At 40.0% G+C, this 27888-nt stretch overlaps 1 protein-coding gene across 13 annotated transcripts in view; it reads right to left on the minus strand.

The window, feature by feature from the left end:
• The window catches only part of SUGCT (succinyl-CoA:glutarate-CoA transferase), a 747747-nt gene that overhangs the window by 142030 nt on the left and 577829 nt on the right, over positions 1-27888 (minus strand). Inside the window, exon 14 of one of the 13 annotated variants that reach the window (XM_070504517.1) lies at positions 20490-21015. The exons of the other annotated variants lie outside the window; for them this stretch is intronic. Coding sequence (XP_070360618.1) covers positions 21002-21015 — 14 coding nt within the window. The 3' untranslated portion in view covers positions 20490-21001. Of the gene's footprint in view, positions 1-20489; positions 21016-27888 lie in introns of those variants that run through there. 13 annotated transcript variants of the gene reach the window in all.

The following is a 27888-nucleotide window of genomic DNA, read 5'->3' on the forward strand; positions in this document are numbered from 1 at the left end:
AATTGAAAAGGTCAGGGTAAGAAAAGCTGAGGCTTCCTTTACTCCGAGCCTATGATCCACACTATCTTCTGATCACTTACAGAGCGCACAGCAGAATGTAGAGTCCTTTCTGTGTAGTCTCACCTCACCTCTGGGTGACAGAGAACCTTCCTAGATCATTAAATTATGAAATAAGCCAATGACGATAATTATAGGAAAAAAGAGTGCTTCTGAAATGATTCTACCTCTGCCAGAAAAAAAAATGTGAATATGGATGAAATTTCACGTGGGCTAAATGTCATAGTTAAACGTCTAAACACAGCTTTAGACCTACTGTCAGCTCTGGAGCCAGCTTTGGAAGCGTCTACCGCACTGTTACAGGCTTCAGTTGATTCTCATGATTCTACTTCTAGGTGTGGTCATTAAACTCACATACCTCCCAGGTGGCTGGAAGCACAGGTATACCGAAGAGGCTGTAGAAGGCAGCTGCGAGGTGTACAGGCTGATTCTGCAACCTCTGGCCACAGCTGATTAAACCAACAGGGCCCTGACTCAAGGGCATCCAATCCCTGGGTCTCAGTCCACGTGACATTGTGATCAGTGAGTTGGCTTGGAAAGACAAGCTGTGCCCAAGTCCTCCGTGTGGAATTGAGAACTGGGAAGCTAAGCCACTGAGCCAGTTAGCTGTGGCCACTACCTCTAACAAGTAGTGGTAGGCAGAGCTGGTGGCCACTAAAGGCCAAGGGTCTGCTGGATTTATGCAGAGGAGTGACTATGAAGGCACAGAGAAAGGCAGGTGGGAAAGCAGAGGAGAGCGAGGCAGGGCCCTGTGACTCAGAGACAGATGCAAGGGCGCTGCAGCTCAGCTTCTGCCCTTGCTAAAGCTGGTCATTCAGCTTCTCCCATGCACAAACTTTCGATAAATCCTCCTGCACGTGAGACAATTTAAGTGCACGTCTGTTTCTTGTAACCAAAAGAGCCTTGAGAAGAACAAAGGCCCCCAAAGAAATGATTAAAGACCTCTGGGGAAGTCCAACCGTTGTGCAGTCCAGCCCCAAGCACACACAGCTCTCCCCAGACCCACAGCAGCGCCAGGACTCCTGGAAGAGGGTGCCCCCTAGTGCAGCTCCTGGTCGCTTAGAGGACTTCAAGGAGTTTGTTCTTTCTCCAAAATTTATATGACATATCCCTGAAATTTAATGCTACTCACACTTAGATTGAAAGATAAGAAAAACAAATCAAACTGATTAAGAAAGAAATCCAAGTAAGGAAACTTAAGTAGGAATATGGCCATTCAATTTGTATCTGATGTCTTTTTACTCTAACACTCCACTAAAAGGCACGTGTTACCTTAGCACTTACTGTGAGGAGTTTATCCTGACGCTCACAGAAAAGGTAAGCGTGGCCTCCTGGTGCACACCTCCACAGGGCGCCTTTGTGCTCAAGCTAAGGAGAAAAAGTAACTAGGAACTATCTCTAGAGACTGATTTCTGAGTCCTGACCCAAGGATATGAGTTCCAGCAGGGTTTGGGAAACATAAATCTGAGCAATCTCTCCAGATGATGTATAATGAAAATCTGTCTATAGAAGAGAAGCGAATTCTCTCTTATCCCTGCTTCTGGGAGTGGGATTTTCAGCTCAAAACTTCGTTTCTTCACAAAGCATTTTTTCATAGACGCGATCCCCATTACACCATTCTAGAGCTTCTAAGGATTTCAGGGCCTTCTCTGTGGTTCACTATTCACTACAAACTATCTTCCCATTAAGGTTTCAAAGTGCTCCCTGAGGAGAAAAATCTATGTCGGTCTTGATGTTTATTACATGAGGCATTCCCCCGCGGATGGCAAATTGATTTTACCCTGCACGCCAACCCCAAATGATTGCTTGAGCCCTGTGCCAAGAAGGGCTCTTTAAAGCCAAGTGGCCTCTGCGCCTGGTGGGGAAGAGCCCAGGATTGATTAGCAATGTCTGCCACAGGCATGGGAGGGAAAAGAGCAAGCATGCTAGGCACCGGCCAACTTTAGTTTACACATTTAATGTACGAGCAAGTGTTTGAATGAGCGAACTGCATTTTTGAGCCTAGCACAAAACTATTCAGCTTCAAATATCCCTTCCAGGTAGAGGTGTTGACATTTAAAGCTAAAATAATATATAGAACATAACACTGTTATAAAACTTGTTGCCTCTAGGTTCTGAAAAAGTAACAGTAACTAATTAATAACTGAAACTTCCAGAAGAATATGAAAACTCAAATCCAGGAAGTGGTATTTTTCTCATGATGTGAAAGAACCACATGCCAAAGAGAAATAACCATAAAAATGAAAAAAAAAAAGTAATGATGTCATAAACTTGGGCTTGAATCCTAAAAACACTCAAAAATCCTTTCAATCTAAACAAGGCTGGCTTTTCCCTTCAGAACACATGTGCTTTTTTTTCTTTCTTCCTTATTTTGATAGTTGAGAAACTGAGGGATAGCGGAAAGATAAAACAGATTCACAGGCCCCAGTGTGGATCTATAGTGGATTGTGGGCATAGAAAATAAAAGGGTTGATTTGGAGCTGACTGGTTTTGGCCCTTAGACACCTGGAATCCCCAGCTGACTTTCCCCGGGGCAGGATGGACTGCGTGAACACCACCCAGCAGGACACTGGCAAATGTCTGTGATGGGCAGGCCTCAGGGGAATGGTCAGGAGATTAGCCGACATTGACGGGTAGCATGTCTCAACCAAGTGGATTCTTTAGAACAGGAGCTTTGAAACAGGAAAAGAAATGCAGTAACAATTCCAGAAGCTACACCATTTCTGAAAGCCTCAAGTTTGTTCAAAATATGTGTCAAGTGCCTCCCTCTGACAGTATCTGCTGACTTGACTTTATGTTGCTGCTTCTTAAAGGAATTTGGAAGACTGCACCTATATTGACTTATTTATACTTCCATGAGAGGAGATTAAGTACAGAAATAACCCACTCACTTCACACGTAAGCCAGAAACAGTTTAATATCTTGGGTTTGCCCTCCAAAAGGCATAAAGTGCATCCGTCTAAAATCAGACCAGATTCTCTCCCCTGAAGAAGAAAAGCAAAGCAGTGGTATGGTGCAATGATTTTAGAATGCACTCACATCCATTGGAACACTGTCCTGCCACTCACCAGCTGTGTGACCTTAACCATGTCCTTAGCCATCGGAACCTTGGTTTTCTGATCAGTGAAACAGAGAAAATAGCATCTACCTTGCAAGATGAAAGAATATTTTTAGAATAGTGTATGTTAGGCACCTGATCCAGTGTCTGACAGTTAGCACTCGCTGAATAGTAACTATTAGCTTATAGATATACTTCTTAGGATTGCTAGCTGTTAGCAAGAGAATGCTTGTGGAAGTTTACCTTTCCAGAAGAGAAACTGGGACTCCATGTCCTGCCAAAGACCTCAGGTATAAGTCAGTGGCTGAATCCAGAAATAAAATACATCCACTTGTAAACCAGGGTATGTAATTGGACCAAGGACACCCCACTATTTTGAGCAGAACTCATTAGCGTATGCCGGCTCTTAAGACCACCTCCTTTTAATACAAGCCACATCAGTGGTTACAGATGGTAAATTAGTAGATTTATCTTTCAAAACCTTCATTGATATTCAGGCAACTCTTGTGGTTCTCAAATATAAGTTTCTTTTGTTTTTTTGATTTGTTTGTTTTTGGTAATTCTTCTGTGCAGAAACAAACTCCAGTAGTACCACAGCTGAAATTGCATGGAATGGCAGTTACCAAGAATAAATATTAAATATGACTGTGACATATACATTTTCCAATAACAAGCCTTTGGTCCATGTAAAGGTTTTTTGTTGTTGCTGTTTCACAATTTAAAAGATGTGAATTACTTTAATAACTTTTTCCCCCTTTTTTCCTAAATGTCAGTAATGGGAGGGCAGTAGTGGTCATGAAAACTCAAGATCCTTTACACCTTGATGGACAGAACAAATTCGTGTTCTTTGCCAAAATACCTTAGTCATTATATCTCACAGTTGCAGTATTTGGGGTAAATGGAAAATATGAAACTTGTGGAAAAAGCCAACAGAAAATCAAAATCCAGAATTCTTTTCAAGGCCTTATAGTCTGTATACAAACACTATCAGCACCAGAAATAATTCTGTTAGGAAATGTAACTACATCCAGGCAAGACACAGTGTCTTTGGCCTACAGGTTCTACGTGAGCATCTAAAAACCAAAATGTAGCAAAAATCCACACAGTCAGCAGTCTCCCAATCTCCACAATGAGTAATGAGAAAATGACAGATTAATTTCCTGGGAGACTGGCGGCTGGAAACTTCTCAGGGTCAATTTTTAACGTCTCTTCCAAAAAGGAAAACAACAGATATATGTATATTGTTATACTTATTGAGCCCTCTTTTATGTCAATTAGAGAAAATCTTTTATTTTTAGTTTGCCTGCTACTTTGGAAGAAATGTTTTTGGCCATAATAACTTTGGGGCTTTCACTAGATAAGTTAAATCTACTTTATAGAATTGTTTATCTTCCTCGTGACTTGCAGAGGAATTTTTTATAACTCATGATAAAAGGGAGGGAAGACTGACTTCCAAAACTCTGAAAGAACAATAAGCTTTACACAATTTTGGTGAGTCTTAAATTAGGGAAAAAGAGAAGTGTAACAAAAGAAAGATTTCGTTTCCCAGATGAATTAGGTAATATTGTGGAATCCTAAAATCTGAGGCAGTCCGTTTGCCCTCACTAAAAGTTGTTCAACACATTTCTGTACAAGGCAGATTTATAGCCTCCATTTTCACTCTGATTTCCTGCTTCTCTGTCCATTCACCAAGCCAGTGTTTGGAAGCCTAAAATGGCTATGTGCAGTGTTTTAAGAGTTGACCTAGGAAGTGAGCACCCCTCTGGGAGCAATTTGATTGGCTAATACTAGTTCTGAGGCCGGTACGTGAATCTTTATGACTGCACAGCTTCAGGAATGAATTACTTGACCTCAGCTTTCTCCATAGGGGGGCACACCTTAATTTTCCACGCTAATTTTCAAATGGAATGACAAAAACACTTTACCTATCTAGAGGTCAACTATTCCACAAACTCAACTACTTGGAACACAGACAGAAAGCAAGTAAAAAGGTATCTGTGCAGCCAAAAGTGATGTCAGAAAAACCCATAGATTTTCCCCATTGGGGTTGTTAATCATTTAGAACAAATTTACCTTGATTTTATTAACAATGCTAATCGCTATACTGATGTTGCTTTTAAGCCTATGGAAGATGAGAAGAAACAAGCAATAAGTGAGAAAAAGGGACTAACAGAGGCAATAAACTGAGAAGAATTTGACGTCAAAAAAGACACTAATTCAAAAATTATAGAAAAAGGTCAAACAATTCCGTATGCCTCAACAGACCAGGAGGACATCACTTATTACATCGTTAAAAAATTAACATTCCTAATAATTATAAAAACAGGAAAAGTTTAATTTTATTCAATCCACATTAAATAAGACAGCCAGGAAGGTATTTAAGACATTTTATAAAATTCCATCAAATAAGAAAAACACTTCAAAAGAATTAGCACTTGGAAAGATTAAGTCTGGTCATCTAGCCATCTTTATCAATTGATTAATCAATCTATACAACATATTCACTGTAGAACAACTCATTCCCTCAGAAAAAAAAATATTTTTTTTTGAGGAAGATTAGCCCTGAGCTAACTGCTGCCAATCCTCCTCTTTTTGCTGAGGAAGATTGGCCCTGTGCTAACATCTGTGCCCATTTTCCTCTACTTTCTATGTGGGACGCCTACCACAGCAAGGCTTGCCAAGAGGTGCCATGTCTGCACCCGGGACCTGAACCGGTGAACCCCAGGCTGCCAAAGCAGAATGTGTGCACTTAACCGCTGCACCACCAGGCCGGCCCCAGAAAAAAAAATTTTTTAAATGCCAAAAGCTAAATCAATTGCAGCAGGTCAAATTATTGAGCTTGAGAAAGGCTATATACCCAATGCTGGATGATCTAACTAATACAAAGAAAGGCTTGTGAGCTCAAACATGGAAATCTCTCCCTCTCTTTTTCTTTAAACCAGAAGCACATTCTCCTCCAAAGAACAAAGGCCTTTATCTATAAACCACAGGAACATGAAACATTCTGCAAGACTTGAGTACGGGATTGTATTCAGCAGGTGGTAACAGGAATATGGGAACCGTAGCAAGAAATTGAGCTTTCGAGGAGAATAAGTTGCCCTCTTTCCTACCCCTATGTGCTTTTGGTGTGGAAAATGAGGAAGAAGGGAGAAATGAAGGAAAGCACGTGCTGCTGAGGATGGAGAAGAGAGCTATAAATTGACTGACTCCTTCAGGAAGTGCAAGGAGAATTATGAATAATTATGCGAGAACAACAGGCGTAGATGGAGACAGTCCCAGGCAAACAGTAACATATGGTCACCCTAATTTTGAAGAGCAAGGTGAAAAATGATTTGCTAGTTAATTGTCCTCTAATAATTCTTGAGGTAGAGGGTGATGGAAAAATATGAACAGGTAATTCACAAAAATATTCCATAGGATACCCTAAAGAAATGGTCTCCCCAATTCTTATGGTCATTCACTCATCAACTCAGTGAACCTCAGTTGATATCTACTGTAACACATTACAATTTTTAATATAATCTCCTTCCCTATTGATTACAAGTTTTTAAAAGCAGGTAGTGTGTCTTTTTTTAAAATTATATCTCCATTAAGTGTTACATATTTTATTTCTTCAGTAGATGATAAATATCTGTTAATTATCAAAAGAGTAACCTAAAGAAAAATGAAGACCTACATATTGAAAATCATAATTACACTTTTATTCTCCCATCTAATCTTAAATTAATCTTACTAGGGTGAAATTAGTTGCTTGAACTTAAAAAGTGCTATAGGATTCTGGATTTCTCCAGACTACAGTACTTACCTTTCCAGTATTGATAATCTCATGGCACTATTAAAATATATTACAGAAGAGAGGCATAGCAGAAAAAAAAATTGCTAGAAATGAAATTATGTATTTTTATTACTCAGTAGGTTTGTACTCAATAGATTTATTAGCTAACCTCTTAACTTAGTGTTATGGTCACCTACATGTTTTGGTTGCATTGATACTGACTATGGTCCACATATAATCTGCTGCATTTTAATGAATTTAACTAACATTAATTTCCCTTGATTACGTTTTTCTAAACTATCTTTACAGAGAAAGGTGGGGTGGGGGTGCAGAAGGAATTTAAGTATGCTTTGTTATGTGCACAGTTCTAATTTTTCAAACTGTGAAATACACACACACACATACATACAACTATACTCTCTTATATTTGGAAACATCCTCTATTAATTTCCTAGGAATTCCTACAAAACTATTTTAAGAGCACAAAATACAGTACACATTACCTTAAAACATCTTTTCAAATCTCAAAATTTCTGGGACACTGGCATCTGCAACTTTTCAGGGTTAACTCATTTATTCATTCAATATAAATAAACTTTAATAGCTACCGTGCTTGGCAGTAGAGTGATAAAAACAGAGCTCCCACCTCAAATTGCTCACAGTCCAGTGGGAGAGCCAGCCAAGGTAATAAAGGCGTTTGACGCGGTTAGGAAAGGTATTCACAGGAGGTTTAGGAGCACAGAGGAGAGACAACTAACACAGTCAGGGGAGAGGAACATGTTCCCAGAGCAGGAGCCATATAATTTGAGTCTTAAATGACAATGGGACAGATATGGCTGTTGTCCATTAATACCCCTTCTCTCCTTCCATAGAAATAGAGCATCTAGTTTTTGGTAAGGCAAATGCCACCCCTCATCCCCAGGATAAACCTACACTTCCCAGACTCTTTCCAAATGACTAAGTACTCGTTAATGTACGTGAGTAGATATAATGATAACTTTCAGAAGCCTCCCCAAAAAGATAGCTGGGAGTGCTCTTTGCTCCTTTCCTCTTTATGCTTTCCTCCATCCCTCTGTCTGGAATATAGATGTAATGGCTGGAGCTCTAAATACCATTTTGTGCTATGAAGACAGAGACCATACTCCAGGGGTGCCAGAGCAATAGCCAGAAGGAGCCTCATTTCCTGCAGACATCCCAGAGCAGAGATGCCACACAAGTGCCGAACTGACCACTTCTGAGCCATCATGGGAGAGAGAATGAAACCTCTCATTTAAGATGTGTTATTTGAGGTCTCTGTTATAGACAAACAATCCTGGTGCAGCTGAGTAGAAGTTGTCTAGGCAAAATAGAAAATAAAAGCCACTCACTACAGGGAAAACAACACGTGAAAAATAACAGAGGAAAAATAGCATGGTACAGTCAGAAAACTTGACAGGTTCAGCATGCGAGGCATGCAGGGAGGAGATAGACGGGAGAGTCCCAAGCTTGATCCTCAAGAGGCTTGTATGTCATGCTAAGAGTGGATTCAATTATAAACGCACAGAAGTCATTCCAGCACACATGTAAATTAAGAAGGAAAAATTCCATTAGAAAGGAGAGACTTTACGGACAGGCTTAATCCAAGAATCGGCAACTAGCGTTGGGAGAGAAAGCTCTATTTCCTCCATTGGCGTGTAAACTTCTGGCGTTCGCTAGCGTGTTTGGAGCTCAAATAAAATTCCAGGCAGAGTTTAGAGAAAGGCAGGGGTATTAGTTTTCTATTGCCACTGTAACAAATAATCTCAAAGTTAGTGGCTTTAAACAATCTAAATTTATTTTCTTACAGTTATGGAGGTCAGAAGTCAAAAATGGACCTCAGTAAGCTAAAGTCAAGGTGTTGGCAGAGCTATATTCCTTCTGCAGGCTCCAGAGGAGAATCCATTTCCTTGTCCTTTGTCAGCTTCTAATGGCTGCCTACATTCCTCGGCTTCTGGCCCCTTCCTCCATCTTCAAAGCACACTACTCCAGTCTCTGCTTCCATCATCGCATCTTCTTCTCCTCTGACTCGGACCCCTCCTGCCTCCCTTTTACAAAACTATTGTCATCATATCCAGGATAACCTTCCTAACCAGAGATCCCTAACTAAGCCACATATGCAAAGTCTCTTTTGCCACATAAGCTAACATTCACACATTCCAGGGATCGGGACATGGGCATATTTGGGGAATATTGTTCAGCCTACCACAGCAGGGAACCAGGCAAAAATTCCAGCTTATGAAATGGGAAACTTGAATTTTGATTCTAGCTCAGTCATTCACTTTAAAAGCCACTTAAGTCAATTTCCGACTCTGCACTTAAACATAACATTCCCGCTGAGTGCCCACTTGCTTCTTCTTTGATTGAACTCCACTGTTACTGTGACATTCACTTTCCTGCATGGAAGATCAACACACCCTGCTTCTTTTTCCTTACTGTTCCACATGTGAAAAAGTTTGTCTTTATTCTGAGCCCAATTCCCTTCCCTATGACATCTGTTCGTCCTAACTCTGTCCTCCGAAGGCACATCCCTTGCTAAGTTAACCATGGATCTGCGACTTCTCCTAATAAACATGCTTGGCACAGGACATGATTTCAAGGTCCTTGCTCTGCTGGTGGCTCTCTCCTTGAAGAACAATTCGTCACCCGCGCCTCCCCCAGAAATTATGCTGTGCAGTAGTCTGACAGGGCAGGGTGCTGGATGTCTGTTTGGATGCCTGATTAGGTGTTTCCATAGAAAAAGGAATGGCATAAATATATTAGATGTAGTATGAATGTGTCACCAGCAGCATCAACCATAACATGAAAGCACGCAGATTACAATATGGCAAACGCAACATTATTTGAAAGTAAATGAACTAATTTGTGGCCCAGTTTTTAAGCACTCAGCATGGTCTTGATAGCAAATAATCTTTTAAAAAGCATCACATGGTCTTGGTCATGTTGAACATACCTGCTTCCTAGACACGGTGATGGAAAGATAAGGTGGGTCCGCGGGCTCTTTAAAACATGTTGGTTGTTGGCATCTAGCTGTCTCAACAAACTAAACTCCTGGATGGTTTTGCTCCCTGGTCAAAAGGTGACTCCCAAGGTGGCCTTGGGAAGTTGAAACGTCACCCTGATGTCCTTCATAGAGATCGAGAGTCCGAAGGGCCATCAAGGACCCCAGAAACTCCTGGGAAGTTGTCCAGGGCATGAGAAACAGTCTCGATTTCCTACAGACTGACTGCCATGACCCCTCCAGGAGCAGTTACTGCCTCTTCCGCTGAAGCTGTGGAAAGTTCTGAGAAATAGGTCATTAAGCAGCTTGAAGCCCACTGCCTTGGACTCTTACCTGCTGAACAGACTTGAGCTGGAAACATTCTCTGGGAGATGCTCTGCGTCGCTTTCTGCCCCTTGATACTCCTCCCTGACTTCTTCAGAGCCCGGGACTCGGGACTGTGCTTAGAAGACGCGGAGCTGGTCCGGTCCTCTCTCTGTGCTGCAGGCCCAGGCACTTGCTTGACTTTGCCGCAAAATCAATTCTTGCCTTTTGCTCAAGTTTTGAAAAGTGGGTTCTGCCTTCTTCCCTGGGGCTCAGTTCTGCCCCTAAAACCATTCTGGCAGCCTTGTTCTTCCAGGATATGGGAAAGTCAGTGAGTCCATCTTGCTCTTGCCTTTGTCTTTCTTTTACTAGGACTTGACTTCTGCTCCCAAATACCAGATCTCTGGCCAAGCACAAGAATTTACCTGAGGTCCACTGCATGCTATTTGCTAGGATTCTGTGAGGTTCCTTGAACATACGATCTCTGCTTATGTGTTTTGTCACTGCCTGTCAGGGCACCTTGCCATCTCTATGACACCATATTTACCAGTTATCAAGCCCCACCTGGTGGGTTAGCGTTCTTTTCACTGCACATAAGCAGGAGGGGAGACCCAGAGGTGGGTGTGCCATCCCTCTGACCCACACCAGGGTCCCTGTCCAGTTCCCAGTTCTCACATCATTGGGCTGTTCTGTCCTGCTAGCATGACCAACCCTGCCACTCTCCTCTGTGGTTTGACATAAGACCCAGGCATCCCATGAGAGATCCTTTGAATGAATGGCATTTTGAAAAATGCCCCATTAAGATAATGTTTGGAGACCTAAGCCTTAGGAATACCAGTTTTTTTTAATATCACATGATTTACATTCTATAGGCATACCTTTTGTGTATGGAAGTACACAAGGAGGGTTTTTTTTTTCAAGTACAGGAATTAATATTATACTTTTTATTAGAAAATTCTATGAAGAGACCACCTATATTATTAAAAAGAAAAAAATTAGGAGGTTGATCCCTACTGGTGTATTTGCTTTTACTATTGTGGTTTAGGTAAACATTTCTCTTTCTTTGCAAAATACAGACTTAAAGGTCTTAAGTCACCACAACATTTTCAAAAGCACAAACCAAGTAAATAAGCTAGACAATACATAGTCAAACATTTCTTGCATTAGATGTAGAGATATTGCAGTTATATAATCATCATCATTATAATATGGTCTCCTTAAGTATGAACTCCAGTTTTCACACCTACACTACTATGTCCAATCCATTGCCTTCATCCAACGTCGCTAAATTTCTCATGATGCAAAGTGGATGTCACAGATATGATAATAGCAATAACTAAGACTTATATAATAAGTAAAATGTTTGACACAGCATTTAAATATGCCAAGTAAAAACACATACACCTCAAATTGCAAATATAGGCCAGGAGAACAGAATGAGGCTGCTTATACTAAAATATGTCTATCTGCTAAAGTCTAAAGCTGGTTGATTTTCAAATTATCCAGGAGTTGTCTATATTTACCCTAATAAAGTGTCATAGGGAAAAAAATATTTGTTTCAAGGGCTTAATTATCACGAACATATTGAGATTTACCTTTTTTACTGGAAAACTATAATACATTAATGCTGAAATTTGTAAGAATTTATCTATGAGAGAGAAAAGACTCAACAGGCATAGTGCCCATTTATAAGGATAGAATGTTGAATTTTGTTGTAACACCAGGATTGACACCAGGATTTGAATGGATAACATGCATTGCTTTTTCTTCACTCTTTTGGGGGGGGTGTCATAGTTTCAACCACGTTATATTGGAATGTAAGAATAAAAAGTTACATTGTAACAGAGTTCCATTGTGTTTAAATAGAAGAACACTGTGAAATAAACTTTTTCCTTTTCCCACCTCACACCAAAGGTTAAATGTTGACATTTCCTTTCTTATATGTGAGTATTTAATAAGAGTAAAGAGGAGCCGTCCAAAGAAAATACATGGCTGAAAACTTAGAGGGTGATGCTTGATACTCAGGAAAAGCACAGGAAGAGCCGTGTGGTCAGAGGATTTCCCTGCATAGAAGAGAAGGCGCACAGGTTGCCTGGAGAGAAAGATTGAGACCAACTCAGAAACTGTTCAAATATGTGTATTCCTTCGATTTTTTGCACTCATAAATTGCAGTTTCCCCCTTTATTTGCCTTCCTTTAATCTTCTTTGTTTTTTCTTCCTATGCCCTTTTAAATAAAAACAAAGGAAACAAATGACAAGAAGGAGTCAAGTTTGCTTTTTGTATTGGTTTGGAAACCTCTGATTCTAAACAGTTAATTTTTCTTTTGGATCAAGTATTGGAATAGACGATATGGAGGCCCAAATGTAAGTTGGTTATGGTTGATTTCAGGGGAAACGCACGGCTTTTTTAAAATGGTGTGGCCCTGCCAGCATCTGTATGGGGCTCCCCGGATCCCAGGAGGAAGATCCAGGATGACTGATGGCAACGAGCCCAAGAAGCATCTTCAAGTGACGTTTGTTTCTGTTTTGTTGTGTTTTTTAATCAGAATCCAGTTCCATGGAGAATATCTTGTTATTCCAACTGAAATGGCAACCTCTGCTTTGGAGTTCCTATAATTTTAATTTGATTTAAGACCAAAAGTGTTTAAATGACAGCTCTTTTTTTTTGGTCTTACTGGAAAATTTCACAATTAGAGAGGTAGAAAAATAAGCCAGAAAGAAAATTGTGTGTAAGTTACTGCAAATGAAGGGAAGTTAACTAATAAAAACTATTGCTGGATCTAAAATGCCAAATATGGAGTAAGCTGTCACTGAACTTTCTGAGGACTTAGGGGCCCTATGGCTATACATGGGCAAAGGAGACTCAGAAACACTGCAGCGCCATTCTGATTCTAACTTGAGCGACCAAAAACATAAGGAACCTCTAAAATTGGAAGAATAGAGAAAGATGAGCTTCCAGCACCACCGGGGAGAAGCTCTCTCCCCAGAAAGGGCACGTTGCTCCAACCTGAGGCCTGCTTTGGAGAGCTGGGCATGAGTCCCACTGAAATCTTGCTCATGTCCAGGAAACTGACAGCTCACCTTGGACACCAGGGGGCAGACGGAGGAACTAGGACTGGTGTCACCTCTATTGGGAGTGTCCACAGGGAAGACGCTGTACCAGTTCAATACAGAAAACAGCTCCACTCAAACTCCATTTAAAAAATATAATCTTCAGGATTATATCGTTTTGTTCTTAGAGTCTATTCCACACCACTCTCTTGAGTGATTTCAGAAGAATTGTTTAAGTAACATATATTTTTTTACCTTCCTTTAGGATCTGGTTTTTCCATCAGTACTAATATACCGTTTATACTTTTTTTTAAAGAAAAGAAGAGAGCATTATAAAGATAGCCAAAGAAGATGATATATATCATCTCTGCTAAGGTCCTGCTATGGAACTGAATTCTTTAGATTTGAAATGCGTTCCACGAATGTAAATGACATAAGCAGTCAGTCCTGATGGTTAAACAAGGCGGATGAGGTCACAGTAACACTGATGGGCTGTTTGTCTCAAATGTCCTATAAATAGGAATGTGAAATTAATTTTTTTCAATCTACAATTCTCTCTACTCAAGGAGAACACTCCTCAGTGGTAAGCTGAAGTAAAGTATTTAATAGAGAATGGTTAGAATTTGAGTTGTCATTTCCATGCTTGTAATATGGGAACTTCTAACTGAAACAAAAAGTATAGCAAAGGGCACATTTCCCAAATTTCCTGTAAAATGCATGACTGCTGGATGACACTTTTGGGGGAATTTTTTTTTTCATCTTCTAATCAAGTCGACTGCAATTACCTCCCCCTGCTGTATGTACGCTGTAGGACAGTTGGGAAAGAGGGCTTTACCAGAGGCCTGCTATTGTAACAGCTGGTGGCTTTGGCATTTTCACATAAACACGCAAGCCAAAGAGGAATTTCTCCTTTAAAATTGGCCCCATTTCCCCCTTCCTGGGACATTCCACAATGCCACCAACAATGAAGCGCTCAGAAAAGAGGAATCATTTCTGTTTATGTGAAAATAGATCTGAACTTCATGAAGCAAGGGAAGAAATAACAGAAAGCTTCTAAGACCACAAAGAGAAGTTATAATCAAATCTGGAAGCTGTTTGCGAGATCGGACAGAGCTCCTCCATGCACCAGCTCTGAATGCTCAGGGAGCTGGAGCCAACTGCCCTTTTTCTCTGTCCTGCCTCATTCACTCCCTGAGCAACCCCAGGCAAGCTGTTTGCTGAAGCCGTGCCACAGCATTATCTGGGTTAAGTGGGGGTAACACTCTTGTGACCAGCCACTCTCAAACACACGCAAACCATTTCACCCTCAGGAGTGCTTCTTATATACTAAGCCTTTGGCCTCTAAAGTTTATAAAAGCGATGATTCAAAAATGCCTTCAGGAGGCAGCATAGCATCGCAATAAAAGAGCACAGATTTTTCGAGTAAATCAGAGCCGAATGCAAATTCTGGGTCTGCAACTTACTGCTTGCGTGACCTTGGTCACATTATTTAATTTTTCTGAGGCTCAGTTTGCTCATCTGTAAAATGGGAATACTAATGTCTCCCTCAGAATGTTGATATGATGATTAGAGGCTATATATGTAAGACACTTCATGCATAATCACGTGCACTGTTAGCTAGTTGTATCGGGTGATCCCTATAGTAACTATCCTTATGATGCTTTACATTCACAGGGTGTATCTCCACACACAGTGTAACATAATGCATAGATTTATTATGATTCTTACCACCAAGGCTATTACTGTAATTCAGCTTAAGAAAAAACATGTCTAGAGTTGTAAGCAACCCTAAGTGATTTTACCAGCTCACAATACTCTGTAGCAAATTAATGATTTTTCTCTAGTCTTCAATTTTTGCTCCTAAGAAACATGAAAATGTTTGCGTCCTTTTTAAAGAAAAAAAATTTGATGGCACCAGGATGTTATAAGAAAAACAATGTATCACCCCGAGTCTTTAACCAAATAACTCAAGTGACTTCCCATTCGATGGTAGTCAAGTCACCCTTACTGGTAAAAACTGCTTCCTTAATAGACTTCAATTCAAGTTTCCCTTTTGGTGCTTAAAGCCTGTTTCTTCTCATTTGCCACATTAGGCAATTAATTGGGTATTTATAGGCGGCTATCATATAACCTACTGTCATCGCTACTCAGTCATACATCTTAAATTCTCCACATCTTGCTACTTAAATCCTACCCCTTAATCACCTCATCATCTTTGTCACATTTAAAAAAATTTCCTTCCACTTAATCAGCCCCATTTTCTAGCTACAGTATGAACAATTGTGCAGAATTCTCCTAATGCAGCTTTACCGAGGCTCAATGAAGAGCAAGTGTTTTCTTCTTAAGTGATTCCTTTAGATCCCAGGATAGTTTTTGCTTCTAGTGCAAGAGCATCACCATGTGAGCTATTCCTGATCTGCACTTCGGTGTTGCCCTCAATTCATTTCCATTATTAGTGCCTTTCATTGTCGAACGAGGCTCTCACTGGTGGGGCTGAGCCAGCTTGGAGTGAAAGCACCCCACCACTGCCACTTCAGCCTCTCGGACCCCCAGACACCCCCGTGGCCATGCTCCTGGCTAACCCTCTCCTGTCCAGTGTTTGTGGGTGTTCGACCCTCATAGAAAAATAATAACCCTTTCTAATATGCCTCAGGACCCTTGCTCGCTTGAGCTAAGAAAAAAGAGAAAATTCTAACCCTCAGAGGATGGGCAGTTTTCTTGCTTGGCTTCCTCTCCCTTTGTTAGTGTAAACTAGGCAATTTCTCCAGTAAATGACCATTACACCCTGTCCCATCCAACTCCAAGGGACACATGCTCCCAGTGAGTGACCCACAAAACACTTTTCCGTGGGATCTTAATAAGAGCTCTGGGGGAAAAATGTTTCCACTGTCAAATAACTTAAGGAAACACAGCACTCAGGGTCTCCCTCTCAGAGACCCAAACGCGTCTTAGAATGTTCATGGTTCTGAGATATGTCAAGGTGAAGAAAATTCATTGACCTCTGTTTAATGCAGGTTTCCCAAAGTTCTTTGACCACAGAGTCATTTCTTGGTGGGACAACTATTAGGACTTCCAGAAACTGTAGGATCTGCGGAGTATATTTTGGCGATGCTGCACTGTATCACGGTCCTTCTCCAATTTCCCCTTAACAAACTGTTACCTTCTCATCTGTGATCTCTGAATTATTGTTTTCACCTGCATGATCTCTCAGAGACAATGCTGTTTTTGGAGGATGCCTTCACACTGCATGGTCTCCACTGACTTTATGCACAACATACTTATCCAAGAGCCCCTACTTCGAAGGCAGATAAAGGGGCTGGTTTGGCCTAACACACATATCAGCCAGCGACAGTCCCAGGGTCTCCCTGTCCCCACTGCAGCTCATTTGATTGGTCACTGTCAAATGCTCCATTAGACTGAGTTCTTTGTCAGCCAGCACTTGGCACAGAGGAGACACTAGATAAATGTTTGTTAAACAAAAGAATGATTTGTTTTACTGTATTTCTTAGAGAAACATGCATGATTATTTCAATTTTTAATGTTTGAAAAATAAGTAATAATGTGGCTAGTTTTATTTGCCCCCACAAGTCATTGCTACTGTAGATATAGTCGAGTTTATAAATTATCTACAAAGTACGTCCAGTTACTCCTATGTGCTGAGCACTTGATACGTTATTATTTAATTATTGTAAGTCACAGTGAATTTTGATCCTTGCATTATAGATAGGACACATGCCACTGAGACAGAATAGGAAGGCATCTGTCGTCTCCAGCTGTAAATTCCAGAGCCAGGTTCTGCGCTCAGGTCTCGCTGATTAAGCCGACGTGCTCTTTACTCAGGTTTTGTATGCACACCGCACATATATACCATATGTACACAGGAAAACAACATAGAAGTTAACTAGTTTTTTTTTAGTAATCATATTTTTATTGTGGTAAAATATATATAACACAAAATTTATCATTTTAACCTTTTTTAAACGTACAGTTCTGTGACATTAAGTACATTCACATTGTTGTCCAACCATCACTACTGCCCATCTCCAGAGCTTTTGCATCTTCCCCAACTGAGACTCTGTACCCATCAAACACTAATTCCCCATTCCTTTCTCCCCGAGCCCCGGGCTACCATCCTTCAACTCTCTGTCTCTATGACTTTGACTACTCTAGGTACCTCATATAAATGGAATCATACAGAATTTGTCGCTAATTAATTTTTAAATTCTTACTCTGGTCATAGTATCAAGCACTCACTTAAAAAAAAAAAACCATCTTCACTTTTTTACACCAACACAACATTATTTGCAGTTTAGTTAATGTTGTTCAAAGGGATTTGGGCTCTAACTTTAAAACAAAATCAGTCCCCCCGCCACGTGAGCAAGAGCAGCTTTGCCCACACAGCACCAGGGCCATGGGAAGACCACTGGAAAGTTGAGAAATCCAAATAGGTTGAGGTGGCAACTTAACTTCCTTAGTCTTTTGATGATTGAAATCTGCATTTACATCCCAAATATTTCTTTTTCCTCTTTCAAACTCCTTTTCTGTTAATGTGTGAAAACAGTGCAACTTGAGGGAAATGTAATCCACATGTTTTGGTGCATTTACACTTATAGGCTCTTGAGAATATCAAAATGGTCTAACAATGCCTTTTCTGATGGCTTTTTTTTTTCACAGAAACACAATTATAGACTTTGTAAAAAGCGAATTTAATCCTCAAAGTAGGTAGGCTCAATCTAAGTTCAAATTCTTGAAAGTTAAACATTCTTTAAATAGATTTCCAAGCTGATCTTTAAACAAAACATTTAAAATACTACATTAAGCAGCCTTTAAGTTAGAGACTAAAGTTGTAAGCTAAAAAACTCAATAATTGGCTCAACTTTCCTTTTTGGCTCAACTTTAGGAGACAGCAGCAAATAGGGGAAAGAAGACAGATTTCAGAGATACCCAGACCTGGGTTTGAATTGCAGCACCAATTGGCGTTGCAACACCCAGCAAGTCTCAATTTTCTCATCTGTAAAATGGACATCATAATGTACGGCTTACTGAAGGGTCCTAGAGATTAAACAAATTGTGTATATAAAGGGCTTATATATACACCATAGACAGAGAAATACTCAACAGATGTGTGCTTACATTCCCTGGTTTCAAATTTGAATGTTCCACGGCAATGATGCCATAAAAATCTATTCATAAAATATGTTTACATGCACTATAGTGAATTGCATTTTTACTTTAAATTGAAAGAATGAAAAGATGGCTCTCAAGAAGACAAGGCACTAAAAGGTGAAGTGGTTTACTTAAGGTCACACACCAACTTGAAGGTCTAGTGACAAAGAGAAAGCAGACTCAGACCTGGCAGAGTTTATGGGAGCTCGACTGTGTGGAGGATATTCCTGAAATCTATGTGGGGTCGTGCTTCTCTATCTTTTTGTGGCTATAGCATCTTATTGGTACTTTTATTTCACCACATGTTCTCCTCAAATCCCCAAAATGTCTTGTTTTAACTTTTTCACTTTTAATTTAATTAAAATTAGATTTTTGCTTAATTGTTTGAAAAGTGCATGGCTTCTTGCAATAAGCTGGAGTACAGGGTTCATAGAAACACCTTCAATAGACACAGGGTTCTGAGTATGTTAGACTAACGGGTTACCCACTCTGAGAGTCACGTGGCTGCTGTGACTTTCATGATGTTCTGATGAACGACACAGTGGGGAAGCACTTCAAGGTCTCTCATCCCTCCCCCTCTGTGCGGTGCCCTAATCTTCCTCAAAGGATGAACCCAGAGACACAGTGACTGTTAATGCCCCACCAGATAAAGAAATGACAACATGGAGATATGGTTGCATAAAAGCTGATACACAACTGACACACAGAAGACAGCATTTGCTCCTGCTGAGAAGGAGATAAGCAATGAGTCCCACAGACCCAACTCGGGGCCAAATAAACCCTGAAGGACCGGAGGTGATGTGATAAGTGGGATATTGCACATAACCCATTGGTTATATGAACATATCTGGAGGTTCTTATTGAACTTGTCAAAAGTTACTTTAGTGGAGTCATTTTAAAATGTAGTCAGAGCTGCCTTTCCAGAGAAACTGCCTTGTGTCCTAAACCAGACTGGGCCAAACCTTTCGACTGGGCCAAAATCACAATTGTGTTAGTAGCAATTATCGGAGAAGTCAGCAGGAAAACAGACATCCTAATCACAAAGACTGATGCTTATGGACTTTCTACCTGAAGACAGAATCAGTAACCAATCGGGTAGAGCCAAGAGTACTGAACTTGTCAGCGCCAATCACCTCTTCTAAAAATATCTTACCTCAGCTTCCTCCTTTTTCCCATAAAAACCCTGAGCCCCTCTCCTCTAAGCAGGACACTCACTGGGTTTCTACCTGGACCTGTGCTCCCTGATGGCAATTGTCTGGTCCCAAATATACCCTTTGCCTCTTAAACTAGTTTCTGTTTTTGTAGGTTGACAAATCCCTTTATTTCTTCACCTCCAGTAATACATATTAACATTAACATAGCACTGTGTGCCTGACCAAAATTAAACCATCATCCTTTTAAATAAAAAGATGGCTTACTCCACTGATATTTTCTCTGGCTAAGTCTTCTCAACAGGAGCATACCTTGACATCTCAAAGAACCATATTTAAAGAAAACAATTTTTCTATGGTATTCAGCCCAACTGTCATCTCTTCATGGACCAAAGAGCCCCTACTTCGTGAAGCTAGAGGAGAACGAAGCAATCCCTCTTTCAGACAAGACTGAAATGACCCCTTCTCCAGCCATGAATAAACCTGGCAGTGAAGTCACGCAACTCACTCCAGGCTGAAGCCCACTTGGAGGCAAAGACAATGTCGCTTCTCGATTATCCACGTTAACTCCATAAAATGGAAATCCAAACTGGAAGACAATTTTTAAATTTGAGTATTTAGCTATCACATGGTATCTGATTTTACTTCTCCAGCCAGTTTACATGCCTAATTATATTTAATTAATTTACTCTCTAACGATCCATCACAAAGTCAATACTTAAATTTGATCCAGAAAAAGACTTCTCTGAGTACCCTATGAAAGTTAGCTGCAGCTAATACAGCAAGGACTGAAGAATTGATCCCAGAAAATTTCTGAACCACCTTCTAGGCAAAAACCAGAAAATGTTTCATCATCGAAATTTCCACTGTTTCTGTGGCTTTTTGGTTTTGTTTTTTATTTTGTTTTGATGTCTAGGTTTGGTTCAACATTCAGTGGCCCACTCAGATGATTTCAAACACATCTCTAAGCCCAAGGGTCATTCTGGGTAGTGATACTTGGGAAAACACCGCCAACAATGCATAGCCAATTAAATATACATCCAGGAAAATTCTTTAGCCTAAATATCACTTTCTAATAGTGAAAACTTACTCTGTACCCCAAAACTTCACCGAAAACTGAGAACTGATTTACAACAAGAGTTTCTTGTCTATTAGACATATCACTTACCTTAGCATCTAGGTTGTTGGGGACATGTTGAAAAGGAACAACTGAGTTCTTGGCCACTTTCCCAGTCCCAACTAACAGGAACATGAATTCCCTGAGCATGAAAGCCCAGGTCTCATGAAATATTTCTTCCTCATGGCACAGATAAGCATAGTTGATGGAGATCCCTAAGTCATATCGGCGACAGTAACTTGGCTCCTAGGGTTTCTCCGGTTCCTGAAGGAAAGACCTTCCTGGGGATGCGATTCACTCCTCCTGTTTATCCTTGCCCTCCTAGGAAGGAAAGTCACTGTGCTATTCATTTCTGACCGAACGGTAACAATGTCTATGATCCTGCGTGTCTGTAACAGGACTTCCAGAGAAGGCTGCAGGCACTCGTTGTCAAATCATCTGAGAATATACTGATTTATTTAACTCTCAGTGCATTGCCACGGGTTAAGAGTTTAATAAAGTTAAAAATAATTGAGTACTTTGGGAAGTACCATGGCTAGTCTTATTTGAAAACTAACTTCCCTGCCAGCTTTCTCTCATTCTGTTGACAGACTGTAGAACCTTGCTTTCATCTCTTTCCTCTTTTTACAGCTTAACCTGGTCCCTGAAGGAGTATGCTCTTTCTAGAAGACGGATTACGCACTATACACAACATGAAAACTTCACACACTCTTCCTGTTGTCATCTGAAAGATTTTTCTACCTGGAAGAAATAACTTATTTCACTTTTCATTCTCGGATTGGTTTTATTTGGAATTCCTTATGAGGATCAACATATCTAAACATTATGGAGGGACATACGCTGAAACTTTGTTTCCTCTTAATTTTTCTTTTTCCCTAGTGGGATTTATGACAGCTTTCTCAATTGCTGTTATCCATCATAGAAACTTAAATGCACTTCGAAGATACGTGATTTCAGAAACATTATCTAATTTTCTATCTAAAGGGAAGGAAAAAGCTAAAAGTAACAGGGCAAGGTGAAGGCTTGTGTAGCATAGAAGAGGAAGGTTGGTAACCATGCAAGACACGAGGCGGTCACCCCATTTCATGTACTTCACACTGGAAACAAACTATAGAGGTAAATAATCTCTTTCAGATAGCTTCCACGGGTAGCCAGTGAGTTAAAAAAAATGCATAATTCTTAAAATTGTCACAAATCACCTTTTCAATTATTTTTCATCTAATTCTTTCTTATTCTAAAATCATCCAGAAAACATCTATTAAGTACTAACTTGGCTTAGAGGGTGCTGATTAGATTTTTAAAAGACAGCATTTTTGCCTTCCAGGAGCTTACAAAAGAAAGGTGTTTTAGATCATCAACTATAAAAAATCTTGTAAAACATTCAGAAATACCGTATGTTAGATAATCAAGTAAAGAAGTACATTTAACTTTTAAAAACTTCACTCTAAAACCCAAACATCAATATTCTAATAATTTGCTTTGAGCTACATTAATTCGTAGTGGTAACTGCTCTTCCTGCATCCAAGACCCACTAGCCAAAAATTGTTGTAGGTTCCAAATATGAATATTAAAATATTATGGGGAAAAAACCTAAGAAAACTTCTATTTAAAGGAACTTGGAGCTGCTTTCTGAAAAACACAGATCAGGGGACCAGCAGGCATGGGCAATTCAACTTAAAATCATTTCACATGCATAGAAGACTGCTTCGCTTTCCCAGCGCTGACACATTCACCACTAAAATACTTCCCAGAAGGGCTGCTGGAATCATATAACCACAATGCACATTCACAGGGAAGTATCGGAAAAAGGTTCCAGTGAGAAACTTTATAGTTACACATCAAACTCTATTTCAGTGACATCCTTTGAAGTCTGGAAGTCAGCACGAAGCCTGTTTTGGCACCTACACAGTACATGGAAGGACAGCCTGTTCCACTGTGGCTACAAGGCCAATGGCCAGCAGTATTACAAGAAGAAGATGCAAATGCTGAATGGCTCAGTGGAAACTGGCAGTCATTTGAAATGCGATAACTAACGTAAGATCTTTCCACTCAAGTCACAAATAAGCTAAAGCTTAAATAATGGCCAATCTCTTGTTAAAGAAATGTTGTGGCATGAACTTGAATGTATCTTTTCATTTTAGTAACTGGCAAACACAAATTTTTATCAATTTCATAGTTTGAACTTCAGGACACTATGAGTTTTGCAAAAATCTTCAAGCGAGTTAGAAACAATGTAGAAATTTCCCCTAAAAGCAATCAATGAGAACATCTGCCAAACCAGGTTTGCTGACTCTTCTGAGTCCTTCCTTCACCCACGGAGGGAAGAGATCTCAGAAACCTCAGCCTACTTCTCCAGTAACTTTTGATTGGTTTTTAATTTGCTCATTAGCTCTAGTTTAGGTTGTATTCTTCTGGCCTCTGACTACCTCTCCAGGGTAACTGTGAGCTCGCACCGCCCTCCTTCATTTGAGCCCTTTTTTAGCTCCTCCAGTACACCAGAACTCAGCGCCTCCTCATTGCTCCCTTGGCACACACCAGTTTGGCCCAGCTGGCAATTGGTCATTGTTCACATGTCTGTCTACATTTCACTTCTCAGGGTAACCTGTCCTGATCCCATATACTAGGTGAGTGCTCCCTGTCTGTGCTCCCAGATCTTCCTGCTGAGGCCTCTGGTTCTCCCTGGGGATCCTCAACCCACTTTTCTGTATTTATTGTTTGGAATAACAATAATTCCATGGCAAAATGTAAGCTCATGAGTGACTGGACCTGTCCTAGGTACAACCTTATCCCAGAGCTTCATATAGCTTATGGAACATGATAGGTTTAGTGAGTTGAGTTGCGTGTAAGTGTGGATAGGTGTGTGTTTGAGGTTTTAGCACTCAATCAGATTACTGTAGTTAATTATGAGCGAATTAGTACATTGTGTCCACTGTGCTGACACTTCTGTCACTAAACTAATGGTGAGCTAAAAGGAATGATGACTCCCCTCACTGGGGACTCTTAGAACTCTGGAATATTTAAGCTTGGCAAAGAGAGAGAGAATGCATTTTCTCATTTATACCCCCATTAATAATTTAATTTTCTTAGTCAGTCTCTACTTTTAAAGCTCAAATGAGAGAGTAGTTTAATGAACAATACATGAAATAAAGAATGATAGTATTTAGCATAATCACAAGTCACATTTAGAGATAATTCATGGGCATTAACTAGTTTGCATGCTCTAACTATGACATGTACATACACACATGAAATTTCTTTCCTAATTGCCTACTCTAGATTGAAGGTAGTGGGAAATGATATGAAAAAGGAGTATGTTACCCTAGATCTAAATTCATAAAGGAGATAGTTTAGATAATGTTACTTTATTTTAGTATTGGTAATGATTATAAATACTGGAATAATGTATTAAATGCTTACAATAATTATTTAAGTAGTAAAAAGGCATTTTGAAGAGGTAAATTATTTCCCATCTCTGTTCAAAGTATATTCAACATTGGTTGACCAGCACCTTTAAGGTATTAATCAATTTGCAGTCTCCTATACAGGAGTTCTAGTCTGAGAATCTGAGGGAATGCTGTGGATTTATACATCTCTAAAACAGGCACAATAAATATTGTTCTTCAAAAGACAAGTTTCGAGCAATGACTAAGATATAAAATGTCTCAGGCAAACTAGTGCAACGTACAGAAAATTCAGTACAGGTCACAAGAAGTTCATTAATAACAAAAGAAATATAAACAAGTAGTTTTAAGTAACATTAACAAGGATTTTTACTGTAAATGTGGAGATGCAGATATATATGTAAATCCATAGAACTAAATTTAATGAATTCAAAAATGTGCCTCTATTGGCTGACTAGAAAACAGTGTAGCATAAAATCACTTTTAACTCCACCTACATTTCCAGTTTGGGCAGATTTGCCTCACTGAGGCATTGTGGGAGAATCTGAGTGATTTCTACAGTATTCATGAGGTCTCCAAAGGGGACATCCCTTACAAAGAAACTATCATCGGTAAATAAAATCAATGAAAGGGACAACCCACAGGCAAAATTTTAATTATTTGCTGATAAATTCCCTTTGCATTTAATCTCTCTTGTCCTATCTGAGTGACCCCTTACTGGCATACACTGAATTAGAAGATACAATAGCAACTTCTTACCTGACATCTCTATGCAGAATTGTCTCTCTCCTTTCATGGGGAGTCAGGATGTGCTGCCCTCAAGAGACACTCAGATACCTACTCCAAAAGTAACCTAAACACTTCCATTTCATCTCAAATCTGAGACTTCCTACATTGATAATTCTATAGAAAGAATATAACGTAAGTCAATAAGATAGGCATACCAAAAAGATGTCTAAGCCCTATGGAAACTGAAGAAACAAAAATAAAATTTTCTGGAAGGAGATTAAAAAGAGATTGCTATAGTGGTCAGCCTGGTAGTATAGTAGTTAAGTTCACGTGCTCCATTTCAGCGGCCCAGGGTTTACCAGTTGGGATCTTGGGTGCAGAGCTACACACTGCTCATCAGGCCATGCTGTGGCCGGCATCCCACATGTGAAGTAGAGGAAGAAGGGCACAGATGATAGCTCACGGCCAATCTTCCTCAGCAAAAAGAGGAGGATTGGCAGTGGATGTTACCTCAGGGCTAATCAAAAAGAAAAAAAAAAAGAGATTGCTATAGAGCTGAGAATTTTATTGTGGCAAATTGAATTTTGGGGCCGAGTTATTTACCCCTCCTTGTGCCCATGCCTTCACCATGTAACTTTGCAATTTCTCTTAAGAAGAGAGATCTATTTCCCTACCCATTGGGACACAGCCTAACACTCGCTTTGGCCAATGGAATGTGGGCAGAAGCTTCTCCTAGTTCTGCAAAAGGTCTTAAGTGGCATTGTGGTTTCTGTTTGCCTTCTTGCTCTTCTGCCAATGCCATGAGAAGAACATGAGAAATGCATGGAGTAGAACTGAGCCTGACTCACACTAAGGAGCCAAGCCTGGCCAACCTACACCTATAAGCAAAGCCACTGGGACAAGCCCAGCCTAAATCAGCTATCCCTCACCTGATCCACATGCATGGAATAAACAAATGCTTGTGTTTGGATGCCACCGAGATTCTGTCGTTATTTGTTACACGGCATTATTGTGATAATAGCTAACTGACACACTTATAAAGTGAGCAAAAGAGTTATGTGTTCCCCTTTAGGAATCTGAAAAGTTATTTCACACTTCCTGAGATTGAGTGTTCATTCATTTACCAGGAAAGTCAGTAAATTCACATCTGATTGATTGAGAGAGTGTTACCTCCAATGAATTCATTCTAGGCTGGCCACTGACTTCCTTTTTTCCTTACTATCATGCTAACAACTGTATTTAACTTTCAAAAGTTTACCCTTTCTTCTCATGTCCTGGGGGCATCAATGACTGCACGACCTCATCTGTAAACTTGTGGAATTAAATTAGATCAGTGGTTCTTGAATTGTTCATTAGGGCCAATGGTTTCAAGGAGGTGTTTGGTGGACTACAGCGTGGTGGAAGCAGGGAAAGAAAGGTAAACAGTTGGAGAGCTAGCTTATCAATCAGTGAATTGATCTGTTTTAGATATGGAGACTTCATTTGGAAAATAAATTCCACTGTTTAAAAATTAAAGTTAAAAATTACCGGACAAAATGCTTTTTAACGTCTTCTCATACTGAAAGTGCCGTGATTATATTTTTTGTTTTGACCACCCCCTTCTCTTCATCCCTATTACCATGACCCTAATTTGACACCGTCACCTGAACTCCTGTAATAACTTCTGAACTTGACTCCCTGCTTTAAGTTATAAATTGTGTCATTTCAATCCCCTGATTAAAAATAGAGTGAAACTAAATTTAGTGGGGCCTCTGGGCTCTGTCTCTCTCCTCCGTCTTAATTCCTGCCCCTCTTTCCTCACTTTTCATCCTGGCTTCAAACACACCCAACCTTTTCCCACCTCAAGGTCTTCTCACATGCTGATCCCTCTGTTTGGAATGCTACTCCTTACTCTTCAAACGTCCACTTCTTATTATCTTTCAATTCTTCGTTTATAAGGCATCCTCTCAGAAAGGCTTTCTCTGATCATCCAAACTAATGTAGGTCCCTTCCGTCCCCATTATTCTCTGTGACAGCACACTGCCCTTTCCCGTTCTTGGCACTTATCATGACTTACAGTTATGGGAGCATGTGTTTGTTACTTTTATTATCTGACTTTCCATTGAGTATGAGCTCCACGTGGCCAGGGGCCAACCTGTCTGGTTTATTTTTGTATTCCCAGGACCCAAAGTATTGCCCAGCACATAGTATGCTCATAACATGAATGAAGAAATGACTTTCTTAGCTTTTATCAACATGCTTTTTTTCACCATCCTTTCTATACCATATAGCATTTCCCTGTTACCATGTGATTCCAGTCTCTGATATGCATAGACCTGCTACTTCTCTTATTTATTTTCCCTAATCCATGCATAATGTTCCTTATACTCCTGTAGATCAGAATATTCTCTTTCAGCTTCCTTTATTCATCATACTTCTCTCTCCTTATTCTTTTTGCATGTGGCCACGAACTGATCTGTTCTGGGGCATTATTATCAAACTGATCCAAAAATCTTAGAATTAGATTATACCTAGAATGAATTTAACAATAGCAGTTAGTCAATGAATGGGATCCAATACCTACAGAAGTAAATGCTCTATGTTGCTTGACTGAGTTGGGGAGTACCCAAATTTCAAACAAGGTGACCAGGATATAGTTTTCAGAAAACAATGACCAAAGTTATATTCTAACTAATTTCATTATTCTCTGTCAAAAGAAAAGAAAAAAAAGTGTATAGTTTATGTATAAGTCTAGAAAATAGGGACACAATGACCAAGAATGTGGAGTGTTTTTCCAGCAATGCCCAGAGTAGAGACAAAAGATCTGAGGAATAGTGATATTATGATCAATAGCAAAGTGAAGGCTGTGGGGGGTGACAGGCTGATGATAAGCTCTCACTACAGTCTGGAAGGTCTGAGAGCAGGCCTGAAGCTTCTGGCCACCAGAAAGAGAACTCTCCCTGGAAGTGAAAACGTTAGCATTTAGTTTAGGCCAAAATGTCTTTGGCGAGTTTGTTTGGTATGAGTCAGCTTACGAAAATTCAATATAGTCTAGGTTTACTGAAAACACTTAGTTTCTTGATCT

The sequence above is a fragment of the Equus asinus genome, chromosome 1, assembly GCF_041296235.1.
Source record: "Equus asinus isolate D_3611 breed Donkey chromosome 1, EquAss-T2T_v2, whole genome shotgun sequence".
Lineage (NCBI taxonomy): Eukaryota > Metazoa > Chordata > Mammalia > Perissodactyla > Equidae > Equus > Equus asinus.